This window comes from Saccopteryx leptura, chromosome 5 (genome assembly GCF_036850995.1).
Source record: "Saccopteryx leptura isolate mSacLep1 chromosome 5, mSacLep1_pri_phased_curated, whole genome shotgun sequence".
In the NCBI taxonomy this organism is placed as follows: domain Eukaryota; kingdom Metazoa; phylum Chordata; class Mammalia; order Chiroptera; family Emballonuridae; genus Saccopteryx; species Saccopteryx leptura.
The window spans coordinates 57,694,950-57,718,463 of NC_089507.1; the positions used below are offsets into that span (position 1 = coordinate 57,694,950).

General features: G+C 41.6%; 1 protein-coding gene across 1 annotated transcript in view; it reads left to right on the plus strand.

Moving 5' to 3' along the window:
- FAM47E (family with sequence similarity 47 member E) overlaps window positions 1–20,331 on the plus strand; it is a 30,374-nt gene extending 10,043 nt beyond the window's left edge. The window contains exons 6-10 of the mRNA XM_066386541.1: window positions 5,836–5,985; window positions 9,359–9,469; window positions 17,497–17,574; window positions 18,102–18,208; window positions 19,939–20,331. Coding sequence (XP_066242638.1) covers window positions 5,836–5,985; window positions 9,359–9,469; window positions 17,497–17,574; window positions 18,102–18,208; window positions 19,939–19,969 — 477 coding nt within the window. The 3' untranslated portion in view covers window positions 19,970–20,331. The remainder of the gene's footprint in view (window positions 1–5,835; window positions 5,986–9,358; window positions 9,470–17,496; window positions 17,575–18,101; window positions 18,209–19,938) is intronic.
- Window positions 20,332–23,514: the final 3,183 nt, after the last annotated feature.

The following is a 23,514-nucleotide window of genomic DNA, read 5'->3' on the forward strand; positions in this document are numbered from 1 at the left end:
GTCCTTTACAGTCAAACACAATTGACTGACCTCTTTTTACATACATGATGTTTTTCCATCCTGATTTTGTGTTGAGGTGTATGACCACTATGTATTCCATCACTAGTATCAGCTCTTAAAATTTGCCATTTTCTTTTCATCTTTCTAAAATGTAAAATGCAAACTGATGCTGGACAGAAAAGTTATGTCCATCACACCTGGGGCCTGAATTTGGGCTGAATAAAATAGCTCAATTCCTGTACTTACAAATAATTGCTCACGTGCTTCTTTATAAAGCACTGTGGTTATTGCCAAATAGAACTTTTGACTGGCAGATGGAGGGTCACTGTGCACAAGTTCACAGTATATTTCCACATGGTTCTTTTGCCTGAAGGACTTGCTTTCACACTTGTGGTGGAGATCTACTGGTGATGAATTCTTTCAGCTTCTGTTCATCTGAAAATATCCTATTATGCTTTCATTATTAAAGATCTTCACGTGGGCATATGGTTCTAGGTTTACAGTGTTTGATTTGTTTGTTTGTTTTCAGAACTTAAAAGATGTTGCTTCACTGTCTTCTTGGTTAGATTGTTTCCGATGAGAAATCTTCTGTCCCCCTTATCTGTGCTTTTCTGGATGGGTTTCATTTCTTGGCTGCTTTTACCATTTTCGCTTTGTCCCTGGTTTGGTGTCATGTAATTTTTACTTGCCTTGGTGTAGGTTCTATCTTGTTTGTGTGTGTGTGTGTGTGTTTGTGCTTGTGGTTTGCTAAACCTCTTTGATCCATGGGTTTATAATTTTCTTCAAATTTGGAAAGATTTAGACCATTATTTGTTCAAATATTTTTTGGTCCCTGCCCCAAAATTTGGTCTCCCAGGACCGTAATTACACGCCATTAGGTTGCATAGCATTGTCTCATGGCTCATTGCTGCTCTGTTCATATTTTTACTCTCTTTTCTCTCTGTTTCTATTGCTGTGTCCTTACATGCTCTAACTTTTTTCTCTTGAAACATCTCCAGGCGTCCCCAAACTACGGCCCGCGGGCCGCAATGTGGCCCCCTGAGGCCATTTATCCAGCCCCCACTGCACTTCTGGAAGGGGCACCTCTTTCATTGGTGGTCAGTGAGATGACCACTGTATTTGGCAGCCCTCCAATGGTCTGAGGGACAGAGAACTGGACCCCTGTGTAAAAAGTTTGGAGACCCCTGATTCAGCTGATAATCCCATCCAATGTATTTTTTTAATCTCATGTATATGATTTTCATCCTAAGAAGTTCAACTGGATTCTTATTTTAAAGTGGATTTTCTTTCTCTCTACTTAATCTTTTGAATGTATAGAATATTATTGTAACTATTTTTGACATTCTTGTCTGCTAATTCTAACGTCTGTACTGTGGTTCTGTGTGAGTTGATATTAATTGCTTTATTTCCTAATTGTGGACGATGCTATTTGCCTCTCTTCATGCCTGGTGGTATTTGAATATATACTGGACATTTTGAATTTTACCTTATTGATTGCTGCTATTTTTGTGTTCTTACACACTTGAGTTTTGTTCTGGAATGTAGTCTTATTGGGTCTTGCTTTTAAGATCTGTCGGGAAGAAGCAAAGTAATACTTAGGCTAGGACGGGTTCTCTACTGCTGAGGCAAGCCTTTCAGTGTGTTGTACCCAGCGTTCTTTGAACCATTGAGTTTCTAGGAAGGAATGGGCATTGTTGCTGAACCTGTATGTGGGCTGAGCACTGACCCTTCTAATCCTTTGGATGCTTTCTCTACAGACCTCCGAGAGTTTCCTCCCACACATACACAGAGACTCTGAGCAAAGCTCTCCAATGCCCTTTCTCTGCAGCTCTGCTGTGTAACTTGAGCTGCCTTAGTCTTCCTTGATTTTCAGTCTTGTCTCCTCAACTCAGAAACTACTAGGTATGCCCTGGGCTCTTCCCTGCACTGTGGCTTAGAACGTCTCTTCAGGCAGTGAGCTGTGTTAGTTGTGGAGTGTAGCTTGTTGGTTTCCTGTCCCAATGGATCACGGACTTTTGTTATTTAATGTCTAGTCTTAAAACCATTTTTTTCTTTTATCTTTTTTTATTAAGTGAGAGGAGGGGAGATAGAGAGACAGACTCCCACATGTGCTCATACTGGGATGCGCCCATACTGGATCCACCCAGTATCCCTGTGTGGGGCCTATACTCAAATCAACCAAGCTGTCCTCAGCACAAGGGACCAGTGCTCAGACCAATTGAGCCACTGGCTGTGGGAGGGGAATAGGGAGAAATGGAAGGATGTCCATATGCCAGGATGACACTCTATCCACTGTGCCACTGTCCAGGGCATACTTTTTCATAAATACTACTGTATTTTCCCATGTATAAGACACTTCCATGTATAAGACACACCTTAATTTTGGGGCCCCAAATTTGAATAAAAAATGTATTACATAAAGTTATTGAACTCAAGTTTTATTCATCATAAAATTCATACAATTTCTCATCACTGTCAAAACTCCCATCCATTAGCTTGTCCTCATCTGTGTCTAATGACAAATCACTGTCTTCAACAATGAGCTCAAAATGAGCGCAAAAAGTCAGAAATGCAAGTAATAAAATCTGCAACCACTGTATAAGACACACCCAGTTTTTAGATCCCAAATTTTTTGAAAAAGAGGTGCATCTTATGCATGGGGAATATGGTATATTTTTTGTTTTTTGACTGTTACTGGTGGGAGGGAAAATCTATTGATATTTACCTTGCTACTGAAGTGGAAGTCCCCATGTTTATCTTTTTACCTCACACACTCTCAGGCTTGCTACTATCTTTGGTGCTCTTTAAAGCTCTGAGCTTTCCCACTACCTTACCTTTGCTCACAATAATCTCTCTGCGTGAAGGGCCCTTCTTCTTCTTCTTTTTTTGTATTTTTCCAAAGTGAGAAGCTCCAGGAGGGGGAGACAGAGAGACAGAGAGACTCCTGCATGAGCCCAACCAGGATCCACCGGCATGCCCTCCAGGGGGCGATGCTTGGCCCTTCTGGGATGTTGCTTCTCTGCAATCAGAGCCATTCTAGTGCCTGAGGCGTAGGCCATAGAGCCATCCTCAGCTCCCAGGCCAACTTTGTTCCAGTGGAGCCTTGGCTGCAGGAGAGAAAGAGAGAGAAAGGAGAGGGGGAAGGGTAGAGAAGCAGATGTGAAGGGCCCCTTTTCTTATGTCTACATACTTATATCTCTTGTTAGATGCAGTTCATATGCCAATTTTTCCCATGAATTTTTACAAGGTTCTGTGTTTGATATTAACTTATTCTTCCTTTTCATGTCTCACAGCTGTCTGTGCTTATATTGCAGCATCTCTCTCTCTCTCTCTCTTTTATTAAGTAAGAGATGGGGAGGCAGAGACAGAGTCCTGCATGCACTGTGACCATGATACACCTGGCAAGCCCACTACTGGGTGATGCTCTGCCCATCTGAGGCTGCTGCTCTATTGCTTGGCAACCGAGTTACTTTAGCTCCTGAGGCGAGGCCATGGAGGCATCCTCAGTGCCCGGGGCCAGCTTGCTCAAACCGAACCATGGCTGCAGGCCCCCTGTATATTCATTCCTCTGTTTATGCTTTCATTCAACAAATAATTCTAAGTACTTACAACTGTGTGCAAAACGTGCTGGGAGAAAATGAAGGACTGTCTCCTGCCCTTAAAGAGCATAGAGTCCAGTAGGACCAACAGGTAAATGATTACCTGCAAGGAAATGATGTTATGGTTTGTACAGGGCAGAGGAAGCAATCAATTCCACCAAGCATGGAGTTCACCGTTACCTACACCATTAAGACATCAGAGAAGAAATTATGTCTTTACTGAGTCTTGAAAGAACACCAGTTGCCCAACAACAGAGCATATTCCAGACCTCAAGTTCTTCAGTAGGACTGTGGTGTCGATTCAACACTGCTCCTGACCTTTTTACCTCCCTTTCCTTCCCTCTTTCCTTTGATCAGTGGTTTTCAACCAAGGGTGATTTTGTCCCCCACCCCACCCCAGGATATCTGGTGATGTCTGGACATGGCAATTTTGGTTATCCAAGTTTGTGGGATGCTGCTGACTTTTGGGTGATAGACGACAGGATGTCGGTAAATATTCTATAGTGCATAAGGCAGTCCTTCCTCCCCTGCACACGGAATCACCCAGCTCAAATTGTCCATAGTGCCAAAGTTTAGGATCCTGATTATAATTGAATAAATACTTATTGAGCACCTGTCATGTCCTATGTATTGTCCTACATGCTGGGGGATGTAGCCCGGAACAATCTCATGTCAGAAGCTTACATTTTAGATGGTGAAAAAAAGAGACAGACAAGCAATCAGAAAAATATACAGCATATCTAGTGATGATAAGTGCTATATAAGAAAAATGAGTCAGGGAAGGAAGACAAGACTGTTGTGAGGTGGCTACAGTCTTTTAAACTGGGTGGTCAGGAAGTATACTGCTGAGAAGATCAATCAAAAGAGGTAAAGGAGTAAGTCACATGGGTATTGTGAGGAAAAGCATTATGGCAGAGGGAATAGTGAGTGCAAAGGTCCTGAGACAGAAGCATGAAGGGAGTGCTCTAGAAATAGCAAAGAGTCAGTATGCTTGGAAGAGAGGGATCACAGCACTGAATCTTGCTCTGAGAAGAGGGATTCCCTCCCCTCTGTTCCATCCTCTCTACTTTAGACAGACGTATCTGAATTGACCATTGAACTCCAGACACATTGCACCTCATATTTTAAATGTGAGTGAGAGGAGAGAAGGACAGAATCAGTGTGATTTTTGTTTCTTTGTCCCTCCCAAGCATTAGACCCTCCTTTTTGAGGAGATAATATGTGTTGTATACACAGTATTCAGCCTGACCCAACAGATGCACTATTGAGGAATGATAGAAAGAAAGGAATGATATGTATTTTTTCTCCTCTTGCTTCCAATTAAAGAGGCAAGATATGGATATTGAATACTATTTTGAACAAAAGTAGTATAACATTTACAAGGCAGAGCACAATGCTGGACTAATAACATCATTCTGGTTCACTGAATATTGTTTGAGGTCATTACCCTTTGGTGAATTATGTAATTTTTCCATGATTTCGAGCTGCTTTACATAATTCATTCTTAAATGTTTCCAACAACCCTATGGGGTGGACACTGCTATCATATTTCACAGGTGAAGAATTTAAGTAACTTGCCCATGGATATATCTGCTAAGTGGAGAGGCTGCATTTAACCCAGATCTATCAAACCATGCTTAACCACCACAAAAATTTCTCAATTATGAACTTTTCATGTTACCTTTCTAAATCAAAGCATACTGAAACTTCCTAAAATACTTTGGCAAGGATAACTCATAAACTCACGATAGAGGATACTGCTTTCATAAGCTAAATTTTTACCAAAATGACAAACTAAAATGCTAATGAAATCAGGAAGGCCCTGGCCGGTTGGCTCAGTGGTAGAGCATCGGCCTGGCGTGCAGAAGTCCCGGGTTCGATTCCCGGCCAGGGCACACAGGAGAAGCGCCCATCTGCTTCTCCACCCCTCCCCCTCTCCTTCCTCTCTGTCTCTCTCTTCCCCTCCCGCAGCGAGGCTCCATTGGAGCAAAGATGGCCCGGGCACTGGGGATAGCTCCTTGGCATCTGCCCCAGGTGCTAGAATGGCTCTGGTCGCAACAGAGCGACGCCCTGGAGGGACAGAGCATCGCCCCCTGGTGGGCAGAGCGTCGCCCCTGGTGGGCGTGCCGGGTGGATCCCGGTCGGGCGCATGCGGGAGTCTGTCTGACTGTCTCTCCCCGTTTCCAGCTTCAGAAAAATACAAAAAAAAAATCGGGAATTACGTTATTTTCTATAGAATCCTTCTAAACCAGAATTGGTGAAGATGAGATGCAGAGCTCGGTGCATGAATCCAAAACCTTGGAAGAAGCAAAAAGCTGGGGAACCTTTGATTGACTCCAAGATCTCCCATAAAGATGCGAATTTGAAAAGGGAGCTACAGAAAGAGGTATGCATATAATCTCTGATATGATCATCAGAGCTAAACATTGTCATAGTGCTTCTGCTACCTCATATTGAAGCCAGTGTCCCTGGAGTAATGCAGAGGCTCCTGACAGTCTTATAGTTTGCATGTTGAATCCCCAATGAGAAAGCAAAGTCAATAGATGAGGAATGTGTAATAAGAAAGACTTGAAACCTCTTGGCTATATGGTATATGCAATGTCTCCAAAATGGGACAAGCACATACTGCACTCCTTCCATTCTTGGTTTGTTCCATGGATAACTTGGCTGTCCAAAGGGTGGTGTGAGCTGGTAGGCCCATCTCAGCACTCAGAGTGGATGTACTGTCATGAGTTCTCTGAATAACTACATGTAAGGCTTTTTTTTTTATTATTACTAATGATGAAGCTTAAGGAATTTCAAAATTGTAATCCAGGAATTTATACAGTTCAGTAGAGTTGCAGGATCTGAGAGGGAAGGAATAAATACAGCTATCACAAAGCAGCAAACATGCACAACAAGAATGTGCTCTGATCTTACTACAAAGACACTCTGCTGATCTCTTGTGTACAAGTATCTAATGAAAATAAGATCCTCAGTGTAGTCCCAACAACTTGGAAATACTGATGCAACACCTGCGCAGGATCTAATGAGAATATCTGTAAAACTCTTCTCTTGTACATCTGATCCAAAATTCCCCCCAGACCTAAACATGAAAACACATTGGAAAAGTAAAATGCTGTATACATTTGGCGGCTCATTCACTTAGAAATCACTCATTGGCTGCCTCCTTCAGACTGGAGGAAGGATGGTCATTTTTGTCTTTTCTAGTTCTGGATATGAAATTCTTTTGAGATATGAGATGTGACAAAAATTTATGAGTACAAGATGCTTATAGTATGAAAGCTTCAAAATAATGTAAATAGTATTCAGTAGAATTCTTTGGTATGTGGTTTTTGGAACTGCTTATCTAAATTTATGTGCATTTCATATATAACAAAACTATTTCATTAGCAGGTTTTAAAAATAACAAAACATTCTCAATTCAATAATTTACAAGAAAAAATAGTTAGAAACTTGTGTTATAAGTTGTCTCAAAATTCTCTGTTTAGAAATACATGCTTAAAGAGTAACGGTTAACAACACATAATTTTTCAAAATACTTTATTTTGATGGCTAAAGCTCATAATGTTGTTTGCCAGAATGATGATGGTCAGCTGATAAAAATGAAATCATATTTAAACTTGGTAAATATGGCTCATGACTATGACAGTCAAAGACTATCAGGCAATTTAGACAAAGGAAGATTGAAAACAGTAGAGTTATTTTTTATCATATTTTTATACATCACTCTTTTGTAATATGTAAAGATTGATTTCCTTGTGCACTTTAGGTGGTGCCACTTGGTTTTGGCACCCCAGTTCACTAAACAGAGGCCCAGTGGAGTGGTGGTAAGGGACAGTCACTATGACGACATGGCTGTCTTTCAGGTAACACATGAGTTTTGACTGTGATTGACTGAGTTTTAGTTTGGAAGGTGAAATGGTCTTAAAGACCTGAATTACAATAATATACCCTTATACATTCAATTTTTAAATTCAAACAAATGAAAGGAAAAAAACAAATGAATGCATGAATACCCACCCTAAAGGTATTGGGTCTGGATCAAGTTTTCTTTGATAATCATTTTTATTCAAGTTAAAATCTAAAAATTGTGACTATATAGAGGTGAGTAGGAAAAACACTACTGTTTCTTCTTCAATTCTGGTCACCAATTGTGTCAGGACTCTTTCCCACACACAAAGAAATTCTGTGATTCTCTAGATACCAGCCGGGTGTCCTGCAATTGAACTCAATTCTGACATTATCTACCTGGAGAATGAGTCAGATCCCACACATGAAGGGCTCAGTCCCGTGAAATTGCCCTCACTCCACATGCTAGTCTCAATTCCAGGTTGTTACTGTGCTTCTGAGTAACTGGCTCTATACACCAGTTCCCACAGCCACCTCCTCCAGTTTGATCATCTGCTAGAGCAGCTTGCTGAACTCAGGAAAACAGCTCACTTATTAGATTACCATTTTATTATAAAGCGGTCGTCTCAGGAGCAGCCAGATGGAAGAGAAAGAGAGGGCGGGGTATGTAGGAAGGGTATGCGTGGAGCTTCTATGCCTTCTCTAGAGAGAAGAACTTCCACATATTTACCAACCTGGAAACTCTGTGAGCCTCATCCTTTCGGGGTTTTATCGAGGCTTCATTACACAGGGAATATTGAGTGTTGGCCACTGGGAGGTGGGGTTTGAAAGTCCCATCACATGATTGGTGCTTCTGGTAACCAGGCCCCAAAATGTGGCTACCTATGTGATTACAGAAAATTACTGCATTAAGATAAACTCCTGTACACTTAAAGGGATTTGTTATGAATAAGAAAAGACTTCCCTTTACCTTTGTGTCCCTTATCAGCAAGGAAATCCAAGGATTTAAGAACTCTGTGCCTGTTCTAGGAAGAAGACCACATACATATATATAGACACATTTTTCTTTTTTTAATTAAATTTATTGTGGTGACATTAATATATAAAGTTTCATAGGTTTCAAGTGTGTAATTCTACAATGCATCATTGGTTTATTGCATCGTATGTTTACCACCTAAAGTCTAGTCTCTTTCAATTGCTGTACATTTGACCATCTCTAGCCTTTACTACTCCTCACCCCCCTTTTCTCTGGTCACCACCATACTGTTTTCTGTGTATGAGGTTTGGTTTGTTTGTCTTGTTTATTCATTTGTTGCTTTCCCTTTTACATCCTACATATGAATGAAATGAAATGGTTCTTGATTTTTCTGTCTGGCTTATACCACTTAGCATAATATTCTCAAGTTCCATTCACGTGGTTACAAATGACAGTATTTTATCTTTCCTTATGGCTGAGTTGTTTTCCATGGTATATATGTACCACCTCTTGTTGTGGACCGTAAATGGCAAAAAGCCATTGTAAATTCGAGGCTTAGCAAAAGGCTAAGTTCTCTCCCCTCCACTTCCATATTGGCTATGATGCTGATTATTTGCACCCACTTCACTTGCTTTCTTAAGTTGCTTGAAGCAATTTACTTGCCCTTCCTCTTCCTCTTTGTTTGTTCAGATGTTGGTTGATTTTGCTTATGCATGGTGGGGGATTCCTGTTTATGCCTTGGAAGAGTTCCTGTTTTAGCCTCAGATGTGTAACTTTGTATCAAGGACTTTCTTGATTTGCATATGGCTATATAATAAAGCAAACTGGGGCTATGGGGCACTCGGATATTGCCATCAGCATTTGAAGAGTCCTCCTAGTTCCATCCTTTTTTCTTAATAAGTGTGTTTCCTTAATTCCACACCGTTATTAGGAGCTGCGCTGGTCCGCGGCAAGTGGCGCCCGAACAGAAGACTTGAGTATGAGTACGAGGAAACTGAAACTGAAGGAAGGTGACGGAACTCCCCAAAGTGAAGTGCGCACAGTGAGTAAAGAAAGTTTTGGGGGAAAGTATAAGCGGGAGTAAAAGATTATGGGACAGGTAGGGTAAAAAATAAGGGACTTTTTTGTAGAAATGTTTCCGTATGAAGACAAATCATTGTCTGAAGAGTATCAGGGTGAGCTGGAAACAGAGGGATGTGAATATGAGGATAACTTGGAGTCTGAGGATGACTTGGGGGATAAAAAATCTGCAGCTATGGCTGCCTTAGCCGTGGGGCCTCCGCTGCCCTCAACTCCTTCCTACGTTCAACCCTCTGTTCCTCCGTTTCCTTATTGGGCTGATTCCAGAGTCTGTAGCTCAAAATCTGGGAAATCCCCTCTCCAACAATCTATAGACCAGGCTCGAAATACAGAGGAAACAATAAATGGCTTTACCTGTTGTAGAAAGACAGGATGATACAGGGAGACTAGTGCGAGAACATGAACCTGTACCTTTTAGAACTCTGAAAGAGCTTAAATTTGCTTGTGTTCAGTATGGGCCTACTGCCCCTTTTTCACTTGGTTTATTAGATACTATTAATGCAAAGGCTTTTCCCCCAAATGACTGGAAGGCAATTGCTTGTGCTTGTCTCTCCGGGGTGATTATTTGCTGTGGAAGTTGAACTTTCTTGAGAATGGATAGGAGACTCAGGTATTAGGAAAATTACAGCTTTTTCTGTCATGGTCTGATTTTCTTTAATGTTTTAACTACAATCTTCTGAATTATCATTTTGTTTCTTTCTTATTCTTTGCCTGGAATTTGAGGCAGGGGACCTGTGTTGGATCTGACTATAGAAAATATCCCAGCAGCTGCTGAGAGCAAATTTTCTTGGGGAGGTTTTGTTTAGTCACATCTTTCAGTCCCTCTGTCAGAAAATGCCCTGACTAATATCAGGCAGACAGGCCCTGGCCGGTTGGCTCAGTGGTAGAGCGTCGGCCTGGCGTGCGGGGGACCCGGGTTCGATTCCCGGCCAGGGCACATAGGAGAAGCACCCATTTGCTTCTTCACCCCCACCCCCTCCTTCCTCTCTGTCTCTCTCTTCCCCTCCCACAGCCAAGGCTCCATTGGAGCAAAGATGGCCCGGGCACTGGGGATGGCTCCTTGGCCTGTGCTCCAGGCGCTAGAGTGGCTCTGGTCGCGGTAGAGCGACGCCCTGGAGGGGCAGAGCATCGCCCCCTGGTGGGCAGAGTGTCGCCCCTGGTGGGCGTGCCGGGTGGATCCCGGTCGGGCGCATGTGGGAGTCTGTCTGACTGTCTCTCCCCGTTTCCAGCTTCAAAAATAATAATAATAATAATAATAATAATAATAATAATAATATCAGGCAGACATCTTTCTAATCTGGTTGTCTCTGAAATCCCGGGTTTCTCTCTGGTTTGTCTGGTTCGTCTAATTCTTGTTTCTGTTTAGTGTTTGTTTAATGTTGTCTAAAATGTGTCTGTTTTTAAGGCCTGAATTAAGTTCTTTTTTATTGCATGCAAAAATTGGAAATGCTGACCTGTGGTGGCGCAGTGGATAAAGTGTCGACCTGGAAATGCTGAGGTCGCCGGTTCGAAACCCTGGGCTTGCCTGGTCAAGGCACATATGGGAGTTGATGCTTCCAGCTCCTCCTCTCTCTCTCTTCCTCTCTCTCTCTGCTCTAAAATGAATAAATTTAAAAAAAAACCCTAAGAGGAGATGGGTAAAACTCCTCTTTGGCCTGACCTGTGGTGGTGCAGTGGATAAAGCATCGACCTGGAAATGCTGAGGTCGCCGGCTCGAAACCCTGGGCTTGCCTGGTCAAGGCACATATGGGAGTTGATGCTTCCAGCTCCTCCCCCTTCTCTCTCTCCTCTCTCTCCCTCTCTCTGTCTCTCTCCCTCTCTCTCTCTCCTCTCTAAAAATGAATAAATAAAAAAAATTTATATAAAAAAAATTGTAAATGCTGGCTCTAATATTTAGAAAAAATAAAACGACTTTAGAACTTGTAAAGAGTGCTCATTTAAATTTAAATAGAATAGAATGTAGATCCTCAAGACTTACTGATTTGGTTAGTGCATTGTGAGGTGAGTTCAGAGTTAGGAGCCAAGTAGCAATTTAAGTATTAGGATTAATCAAAGTTATATGTTGTACTTGTGTTATGTTATGTGTAAATTGTCTTGTTTATGTATAAGGTTATACTCAGTTAGGCAAAACAAAGGAATTGAGCAAAATTAAGCAGGGCTCTAATAAGTCATTTCAAGAATTTGTCTCATGGCTAATTCAGGCAGTTAGAAGAATAGTATAAGGATGCTAATTCTGCTTCTCAGGCCACATCCTGCAAAAGGGGCCCCAAGGAAATTGGTGATTTGGCTCCCCTGATTTTTCCAATTGGATTCAAAAAATAGGTCAGGAATGCCCTGAAATGGAACTAACAATACAAGGGTGTAAATTTAAAGGACTTTTAGATACTGGAGTATCTAAAATAACAATAACTGATGCATCTGTTATTGCTAAGCTACATTGGCCTCCTTTTTGGCCCACTTATGCAGCAGCCACAGAATTACAAATCCCTTCAACAAAAAGCTCTAGTTTTTATAATGGGAAGATAAAGAAGGTCATTCTGGATTCTTTTAAGCCTTATGTACTCCCTGGATTGCCAGTTAATTTGTGGGGTAGAGATGTTTTGAAAAATATGGGAGTATTACTTGTCAGTCCTAATAATTTAGTCAATACTCAAGTGCTTAATATGGGATTTTTGCCCACTAAAGGACTAGGGAAAGAACAGTGGGGAATTCTCACCCCCATAGAAGTGGCACCCAATACCAGAAGGTGTGGATTAGGATATCAAAATTTAGCATAGGGGCCTTAATAGCTCCTGCTACCCCAATAATGCATTGTGCAGACCCAATTACTTGGAAATCAGATAATCCTGTATGGGTAGACCAATGGCCCCTTTCTCAGGAGAAACCTTGGGCAGCTGCTCAATTGGTACAAGAAGTGGCCAAGCTACAGTGGCTTGGGCACATTGAACCATCTAATAGCCCAAGGAATACGCCTATATTTGTCATTAAAAAGAAATCAGGTGCCCTGGCCGGTTGGCTCAGCAGTAGAGCGTCGGCCTGGCATGCGGGGGACCCGGGTTTGATTCCTGGCCAGGGCACATAGGAGAAGTGCCCATTTGCTTCTCCACCCACCCCCTCCTTCCTCTCTGTCTCTCTCTTCCCCTCCCGCAGCCAAGGCTCCATTGGAGCAAAGATGGCCCGGGTGCTGGGGATGGCTCCTTGGCCTCTGCCCCAGGCGCTAGAGTGGCTCTGGTCACGGCAGAGCGACGCCCTGGAGGGGCAGAGCATCGCCCCCTGGTGGGCAGAGCGTCGCCCCTGGTGGGCGTGCCGGGTGGATCCCGGTCGGGCGCATGCGGGAGTCTGTCTGACTGTCTCTCCCCGTTTCCAGCTTCAGAAAAATACAAAAAAAAATAAAATAAAATAAAATAAAATAAAATAAAAAGAAATCAGGAACTGGAGGCTATTACAAGATTGGAGAGCAATAAATAAGACTATGGAAATTATGGGTCCTCTCCAGCTAGGACTTCCTTCTTAAACTGCCATTACAAGAAATTATCACCTTGTAATTATTGACTTGAAGGATTGCTTTTTTACTATTCCTTTAAGCCCTGAGGATTGCAAGCGTTTTGCATTCAGTGTTCCCTCACTTAATTTCCAGGCTCCAATGGAGCAATACCAGTGGAGAGTTTTGCCTCAAAGTACGCCTAACAGTCCTACCTTGTGCCAAAAATATGTTTCTCAAGCTATCTCTCCAGTATGAAGGCCGCACCCTAAGATGTACATAATTCATTATATGAATAATATTCTTATTACTCATTCAGATAAAGACACCGTGTTGACCATTTTGCAACAACTAGAATATTTTTGAAAGAATCAGGACTTTATATAGCTCCTGAAAAGGTACAGCAATCTTTACCTTTTTCTTATTTAGGACAAATTATTAAGGAACAACAAATTGGTCCACAAAAATTAGAAATTAGAACAGATCATTTGCAAACTTTAAACAATTTCCAGAAATTATTAGGAGATATTAATTGGCTTAGAGTCTAAGCCTTAGACCTTCTTTGAAATTAACTACCAGGGAACTGAAGCCACAAAGTCTTGCAGGGGTCCCCAAACTTGTTACACAGGGGGCCAGTTCACTGTCCTTCAGACCGTTGGAGGGCCACCACATACAGTGCTCCTCTCACTGACCACCAATGAAAGAGGTGCCCTTCCGGAAGTGCGGTGGGGGCTGGATAAATGGCCTCAGAGGGCCGCAGTTTGGGGACTCCTGTTTAGAGGCTCAGCTGAACCAGCTTCTCCTTGGCTACTTACAGCTGCAGGACAACAAGCTTTAAAGCCTGTAGAAAAAGCCTTGCAACAAGCACAACTAAAACGCATAAATCTTGAGGAATCAATAGCTTTACTAATTTGTCCCTCAAGTTACACTCCAACGGGACTATTGTGGCAAGCTTCAAGTCCTATTGAATGGATTCATTTAGCTGTTACTGCTAAGAAAGTTTTATCTCCATATTTTGATCTTGTCACCTCCTTGATTGTCAAGGGATGTAGGCGACTCTTACAGTTTATAGGTTTTGAGCCTCAAATTATTGTTCTTTTTTCAAAGGATCAACAACAATGGCTCTGGGGAACTTCCACTAAATGGCAAATTGCTTTTGCAAATTTTACAAGCCAAATTGATTCTCACTACCCAGCTGATAAAATAGTTCAATTTTCATTAATTACTACATTTGCTTTTCCTGAAACAATTGTTAATGAGCCCATTCCTGAAGCACCTACAGTCTTTACTAATGGTCTAGCTCAGGAATAGCAGGCTTAATAATCAATGGACAAATTTATACTAAAATAATTTGCCTTGAAATCAGCTCAAAGACTAGAATTACATGCCATTATCATGGCTTTTCAGCATTTGCCATATTCCTCCTTTAATCTATATACGGACAGCAAATATTTATTTATGGTTGTTTCCACCATAGAGACTGCTGTCTTAGGAACAACTGCTGAAGAACTATTTCAGCAGTTCCTCCTTCTTCAAAGACTTGTACGTCAACATAGAGGTCCACGTTTTCTAGGATATATTTGAGCTCACTCCATGCTTTTTGGAGCTTTAGCACAAGGGAATGTCCTTATTGATCAAGCTACCCAAAAGAAAATTATTGGAGCAACCATGACAGATCAACCAATTCAGTCTCATACTATTCATCACCAGAACGCTGCAGCCCTGTGTAAACAGTTTCAACGTTCTCGGGAGGCAGCATGGCAGATGGTTAAATCCTGTCCAAGGAGTCCTATACTACAATCTCTCCCTTCATTTGGAATTAACCCTCAAGGACTCCTATCAGGACAACTTTGGCAAATGGATGTTACTCATATACCTTCATTTGGCAAACAGTCCTTTGTCCACGTTACAGTGGATACTTATTCTGGATTTATAGTAGCCTCTGCCAGAACAGGGGAGGCTGCTAAGCATGTTATAGCTCATTGTCTGTATGCATTTTCTATTATTGGACTTCCTGATGTGATTAAAACTGACAATGCTCCTGCATATGTAGCAAAAGCATTTACTATATTTTGTAAACCTTTCAAATTACGGGTATTTCTTAAAATCTTTAAAGTCAAGGTATTATTAAAGTGTACCCAGCAAATATTTAAGGTCAATTTAAAAAATATAAAAGGGGGAGTCATATCCTGGAACTCCTGCAAATCTACCTTATCTTTAAAATTTTTCTTTTGAATGCTGATGAACAGGAGATGCCAAATCTTTTTCTCCTGCAAACTTCTACCCTCTTTTATTTGATCCAGCTAATAACACTGTTTTGTCTTTTTCCAAATAGCTCCAGATATACAGAAAAGGTTTATATAGGTGAATGGGATCCTCAAACCCCTCAGCGAGATCTTCTGAGCATGGTTTTTAAGGTACCAAGAGGCAGAAAAAGCCCAATAGAGATCAGGTGAAATACCAGCTCTTGGGATACGCCCTTAAAGGCTCCAATGCCCCAAAGGGGTCTCATAGGACTCCATCTGGGCCCTGCTTCAATAGTGGAAAGGAAGGTCATTGAGTCAAAGCCTGCCAGGCTTACATGCCTTTGCTGTGAGAAAGAAGGGACACTGGAAGGTAGGCTTCCCCCTCACTCTTCTAAGAGAGGGTTCAGTCTCTTCCAGCCCTGCTCCAGCCACCTGTGACCTAACCTTGCCCAGCCTGCTGCTAAAGGTGCCTAGGGCCACTGGCCCCATCTACATCACTGTGGACGAGCCTAGGGTATTTTTTCCAAGTAGTAGGTAAACTGATCTCATTTACACAAGGGCCACTTAACTATGTCTTGCCTGAATAGTCTGGTTTTTTATTCTTCCCTTGAAGATCTCTGTTGTGGGTGTTGATAGTCCTATTTTCTGTTGCTTTGTTTAATATATAGTCTTTCCTTTATTCCTCCTGCCTCAATGCCCCACTCATATTTTAGGACCTACTCCTAATTTAGAGCTCCTTTTTTCATTTTTGCCAACTTACAAATTACCTCTACCACCCAACTTAGTGTATCCCAAGGTTCTCCTCACCACCCCATGGCTGTAAAGCTCCAGGGAAAGGCCCCCTGGGTTCACCTTTCCAGTTTAAAGAAAATGGAAGCTCCATCTTCATACATGCTGCAGATGGCTTTTCCAGTCTACCTGAATCATTACCAGCTAGAAGCAGTGGTCATTGGAACTTGGACATGAGCTGCAAAGTATAGAAATGTGACAATTCCAGTGCCATGCGGACTTTTCCTGGATGTGGACTTTTCCTGGACTCCTGCTCCTGTGACAGCTCCTAATGGACTGAATTGGGGTTGGGTTGCATTTGCAGGGATTTGGAATAGTTTTGGTGCCAACTTGGACTTGGTGAACATATTAAGGACATTTCTCTTTTATAGATTCTTGTTATATTGGCCAAGAATTTGCTTAAAGGCTTTAATCACTGTAATGTATTAGAATATTTGTTTGGGTATCTGTTAGCATTGGCTATACTAATTTTGTGTTTATTCTGTATTTTTTCAGTCTGCCTCCAAATTAGAATCAGGGAAACTAGGAAATCAGATGAGTGCAAATCTCAGCATACAAATTAAAAATAAAAAAGAAAAGGGGGATATGTTGTGAACCATAAATGGCAAAAAGCCATCGTAGATTCAAGGCTTAGCAAAAGGCTAAGTTCTCACCCCTTCACCTCCATATTGGCTATGAGGCTGAGTATTTGCACCCAATTCACTTGCTTCCTTAAGTTGCTGGAAGCAATTTACTTGCCCTTCCTCTTCCTCTTTGTTTATTCAGATGTTGGTTGATTTCACTTATGCATGGTGGGGGGATTCCTGTTTATGCCTTGGAAGAGTTCCTGTTTTAGCCTCAGATGGGTAACTTTGTATCAAGGACTTTCTTGATTTGCGTATGGCTATATAATAAAGCAAACTGGGGCTATGGGGCACTGGGATATTGCCATCAGCATTTGAAGAGTCCTCCTGGTTTCTTCCTTTTTTTTTTTTTTTTAATAAGCATTTCCTTAATTCCGCACTGTTATTAGGAGCTGCGCTGGTCCGCAGCAACCTCTTTTTTATCTACTTATTTATTGAGAGACACTTTGATTGTGTCCATGTTTTGGCCACTGTAAATAGCGCTGCAATGAATATGGGGGGTACATATATCTTTGCAAATAATGTATAAACCACGATATCACAATTGTTATTCTTCAGTTGGTTAGATTCCAGACATTTTAGGTCAGTATTTGTCTAATTACTACAATGTATGTCATATCCTTAATATAAGGGTTAGAAGAAAGTGGAGGAAAAGTGAGAAAGTTGTACACCTTTTGAAAGCCTTTACAGTTATTATCTTATGAATATAACCTACACACATATTTCCAAATGAGGGAGAGGTATAAAATGAGGTGTTTTCTAGAGGGTCAAATGCTTCTAGTTAGGAAAGTATGAACTCAAGCTTCTGACTGTTGACAGCTTTTGAAAAAAAATGTGGACCTTCTTTTAGGAGGAGTTGTTTGCCAGACTTCATGGACCAGTTGCCTTTAAGGAATTCATTCTGAGGAAGGGCTACAGGATGCCAAGAGTGAGTACAAGGTCATTTCAGCAAGACCTGCTGAGGGGCTCACAGCAGTTCAAGGGAAGGCGGCCACATCCTGACAAAATGAAAACACTTCTTTTCTGGGCGCTCACCAGGACCAGGGCCCTGGAAGCCAAGGACATGCTTTACCCCAGACCAGGGCCGAGATTAGGATTCGGCATTTTTCTCTTTTTATTCTGCCTTCGTGGTTTCTGCGGTCAGAGGTGCTTTTTTCCCGCAGATACACCTGCCTTGGGTTGGGCCTTAATAGCACCGAAGTAAAAGGGAACCATGTACAGGGCTTGTGCCTGGCACACACTGACTGCTACTGAAAAACTGAATTTTCCAGGAAGTATTTAAGTTTCCTTTGCTTCCACATCGAAGGGCAAATGGCTGTGCCTTGTATCATTAATGTCAGGCTCATGTGGAAACGGACCAGGGCGAAAGTTTACTTTCTGGGGGCCTGCCAGGGTCTCTGTCTTCTCCCTGATTTCTACTTTTACCCTTCTCCTCTCCCTCCGTTAACTGTGAAGCTGGCTCCATCTCCTACTCCTACCCGGAGCAGAGCAGCCTGGAATCCTCCTACTCCTACCCAGAGCAGAGCAGTCCCCTTGGAAGATGACGACGACAACAACAACGTGTAATGGGGTGCGGTGGGAGGCTGGCAGACGGGACCACAGAGGGGGAAGTTCTGCACCCAGACCTGCCCCATCACCAACAGGAAGCCAGCTAGGCACGGGGCCAAGTCTGGAGCTAGTGAGAAGACCCGTGCTTGCCCAGTGTCCTCTGCATACACATCCCATGTTGTCTCTGAGGCCGTGCAGCCTAGATGGCCCAAGTTCCTGGAAATGGGATACAGAATTTCTCTTTTTTCCCCAGTCATAGAATTAACAATAGCCTATACTTACTGGCAAATAAATACAGGATGGGGCAACATACAGTTGTGACAGGAAATACGGATTTTATTCTTGTATTATGAGTTACTAATTATTGGAATGATTTTCATACAAACAACTTTAAGCCTATTTTTGCTACACCCTGTATATTGACCAAGCTCAGATCCAGGCTGGTTTCAATGAAAATTAGGCCAAGTGAGGCGAGGTCTAAAGCACGAGGCAGAGATGGGGCAGAATGTCTCCGTTATATAACTGGGATGAAATTTCTCCTCTACCTCAGCAGCAATGACAGACCTACCAGTTATGTTTAATATACTTAAATGCATTTGTGTACTCATAATAACTACCTAATCCATATAAGGGTCACATAAGTATGTGTATATATCTTCATGTGGATGATATATAAAATATGCTTATATGTGTTTATATAATTGTGATTTTGTATATGATAATATATTTATGTCACATATGTAAATATACTTAAGCATAAGTATAATTATGTGATATATAAATGGGTCTATATATACACACATATATTCCTCTTGCTGTGGCTATGTATCTATATTTATACATAGATTTATACTTATATATATCTGTATATATAGTCTATATGTAATATAATTTTTTGTTCTCAACATTGTAATGACTAAGTTCTATCTTAACATTCTTAGGGGAAGAACACGGTTTTTCCATTTAGATTTGTCCCCTGTAGGTTTAGCCCATTCTATTAGTGGACACTGAGCTCAGTGTTGGGGAGAAGGAAGGCTGCCTGACGTAGTGGCTGCACTCTCTACTGCTTTAACTCCAGCGGAACGAGGGCCTGTCTACACCCGAGTCCTTCGTTCTTGCATTTTATATCCTCCACTTTAGTGATAAGGTTTCAACCAAGAGAGAGGAGGGAATCTATTACAGTGAAGTTTTTATATATGCATGCACTCATATAATATCACACACACACACACACACACACACACACACACACACACAATGTCATTACTTATTAAAATTTATGTATGAGCATTCATTCTCTTTTACCTCCTCTAATGTCTGTGTATGTATGTGTGTACACAGTCATATGCTACATGAGCATATACACTTATATGCACATTCTAGTATCTGCTGCTGGGTCATCTGCTCTGTGCTTTACCATCACTTCATTATGTCTGCTCCACGGAGAAGAGCCAGGTTCAGTAGCAGGAAGGACAGCGCAAGGCTGTGCCGAGCTGGGCTGGGCTGGACTTGGTACCAAACAAGTGTAAATTAGATCTAGGTGTTTCTGATGTTTTCAACTACCTTCCACAGTGCAACATCTGTTAAGGTCTTATTATCAGCAGGAGATTTTGAGACGCATGAGGTTATATGTTACAGAGTGTGAGAGTGTGAATTTGGGTATGGTTGTGGTTGTGGGCAGGACTGGGCAATATTTGTTTGCCAATCTAATTAAAGTTTCTCTCATCTTCTTTTTTTCTTTCAGTTTCTTGAGAAGATACAAATCAAGAAGGTAGTATAAATGCAGGTGTAATGAGTCTCCTATTAAATAACTCAGCGTAAAGAATTTGGGAAAATGATGATAGATTTTATTTACTGTATTATACTGGTTATTTTCCTCACTCACTCATTAAACATTAAAGAGAATTTGTGGTGCGTGTCCCACCATGGATGCACAGCTTCCCCTTGAAGATATCTGGGAATTTTATACCTAACACTTGTGAACATTTCACAATGGACTTCTGTTTTCGTTGATCAACACTTTATATACTTTTGCTAAATGTGAGGTCCATTCACACATAGTCTTTTTATATAGTTGTAGTATTTTCAATGTAATGTAGTTATACCAGGTATTTGTAAAAATAAATAAAACTATAAATAAAAGTATAATTATCCTTTGCTTTTTCCCAGAGTAGTATTTTCCTTGGTTTTGAGTGATTATGTCTTTCATTCTTTCTTTAGAATATAAGTTTGTTTCACTTTGAATTAAGCTTTCTGAGGTCCCCCCCCCTTTTAGGTGTATTAGTCTTGATAATAAATGTGTACCTGTAACATAAGGTCATAGATCATAAAACTTAATGGAAACTCAAGATGACATGTATTTCAAAATAATTTTTTAGTTATTTTTATTTAAAATGTTAATGCTGAAATTAAGAAAATCAGAATACTGTATTCCCCTATATATAAGACACACATTAATTTGGGGGCCCAAAATTTGAAAAAAAAATGTATTACATAAAGTTATTGAACTCAAATTTTATTCACCATAAAATTCATACAACTCCTCATTACTGTCAAAACTCCCACCCATTAGCTTGTCCTCATCTGTGTTTGATGATGAATCGCTGTCTTCAACAATGAGCGCAAACACAAGTGCAAAAAAGCAGGAAACGCAAATAAAAAAACTACAATCACTGTATAAGACACACCCAGTTTTTAGACCCCAAATTATTTTAAAAGGGTGCATCTTATACATGGGGAAATATGGTATATAGACTAACAAAAATAATGTAGAAAATTCAAACAATTCCTAAGGAGTCAACAATAATCACTCTCCACTCATTGGAATATATCCTTCTAGAAATTTCCCTATGAAACTCATGCTGGACAAATTAATTAAATGGAATTTATTAAAAAGATATTGAGTCCCAATGTTTCATCAATACTGCATCTGTCTTAAAATAGAATATCTCTGGGTGATGAACTCCCATCCTCCTGGTCTGTCATGATCCCATCTCCATAATCTATATGCCGGACTAACTACTTTATAATTAGTTCTGTGAGTGAGTCTTTACTATACTCACCGCGAGGCCGGACACCTTAGGTGATAGAATACATGATAGTACCAGTGAACCCCATATAGTGAGCCTATTGCTGTAAAATTAGTTTCTTAGCAAGGACCAGTGTTGGGTGCAATCCCAGGTGGCGAATAACCATTCCAGAAGACTGTGACTCTTGGTGTATGCAGAAGTTTGTTCAACAGGAGAGTAAACCCAAATCTAGAGTAAGTTGTTATTCAAATAAAGCCATTTTTGCCTGACCTGTGGTGGTGCAGTGGATAAAGCGTCGACCTGGAAATGCTGAGGTCGCCGGTTCGAAACCCTGAGCTTGCCTGGTCAAGGCACATATGGGAGTTGATGCTTCCTGATCCTCCCTCCTTCTCTCTCTCCTCTCTCTCTCCTCCTCTCTCTCTCCTTTCTAAAATGAATAAAAAACAAACAAACAAATAAAGCCACTTTTCCCTGACATCTCGAATGTCTTGGTTCATCACGTTTGGTACTTACATGAGCCCCAAAGGGAGACCTGCTTCCCCTGCAAGCCCAGCGGCAACCAGTTCTACTAGGCCAGCTTGGGCAGGATTTTGACTTGCAGTCCCAGGATTCTGACACTTAAGTGCTGAGCAGGAGATGGCAATGGCAGTGGTTGTATAGAGAGAATCCATTTATTTTCTTGGCCCCATTGTTCCTGGCTTTGGTACATTCAACCCTGATTCACAACAGGGATTCAAGTTTTGTTTTAATCACTGGACAAGTATTTGTTCACCAGAAACAGTAGCCAGATCATCTTTGGTGAGGAGAAGTCCAAGTTGCTAAAGGCGCGCACAGCTGCATTTCTGCTTTTGTGCCCACTCTGTCCATGAGATCACTAGGCAACATAGGAGTGCCTAGAAAAAGAAGCAAGGCTGACCAACACACAGAAGGTAGGCCAAGCTCTCCCCCAATTACTGGGTGCTTCCTGTTCCGTGGAGGCCTGCGGGTGGTTATTCACATAGAATCCAATATCCTCATGCTCTGGATCCAGTTGAGAGATCTCCTGTATACCTCTTTCTCCCAATATGCTTGTCATCAGCACTACATTCTTGATCCTTCCCAGAGTCTGTCTGTTGAGCTAACCCAGCCACTACTGTCATAGTACCTCAGAACATTTTTTCTTTCAAAATATTCAACAGGGTGAAATACTTAAAATTTTGTCTGCTGGAAAATTCTCTTCTTTGTTGTTCTTCAGTCTTCCCTTTAGTTGGGCTACACTGTAGCCCTGGTGGGCAAACCATGGCTCATGAGCCACATGTGGCTCTTTGGCCCCTTGAGTGTGGCTCTTCCACAAAATACCACCTGTGGGTGCTACCTCAATAAGGAATATACCTACCTATATATAAATAGTTTAAGTTTAAAAAATTTGGCTCTCAAAAGAAATTTCAATCGTTGTATTGTTGATATTTGGCTCTGTTGACTAATGAGTTTGTCGACCACTGGGCTACAGTGTTGTGGTGGGCCACCTGTGCTGGTGCCATCACATTGTGCCAGTTGTCTGTTTTGTCCCCTGGACTTTGAGAAGGTCCCAAGGTCATATGTGTAGGCTGAAGAAGAAAAGTTGTGCGGTAGGAACGATGACACCATACCGTTTGTTGTGTCTTCAGTTCCTGATTATACCTAGTGCTATATGAAAGACTTCCACTTGATCATGACCAGCACTATAATTTGTAGTTAAACATGGGGACTTTGGAGCAAAGGGCTTGGGTTCAAATGAAGCTCTGCTAGTTATGAACTATATGATTTGGGGGCAAATGGCTTATCTCCTTTCTGCTTGAGGGTTCTCAGTTGGGGATAATAGTAATAGCAGTACTATCTGCCAGAATTGTGGGGAGGCTGAAAGGAAATGTTACAAGTAAAATGCCCAGCACATGTGCATGCACACTAAATGTTAGTTGACGTTGTGGCTTGGTGGGCCAGGTGACCTCAGGTTATGATGAGTACCAGTTGCTTGGTTACCTAATGTTTGATGAGCAAAGTTCTGTATTTACTAGTGCCATGCAACAAACCAAGATTGGTTTCTCCAATAAAGAATTGTTCTCTGCTTCAAAGTTCACAGCTCAGCTGACATCCCCTGGGACCTGTGCTCTGATTTGCTTTCTGGACCTGCCAGAGCAGGCTGTGTGCCACAGGTCCTCCAAGCCCGCTGGATTCATTGGGTCAAAGGGCAGAGCTTGCTGGGCCAGCTAAAAGCTTTCTTTTGCTTCAGGCTGCCCTCAGAGCTTGGCAACCTCTCAGATTACTAAAGAAAA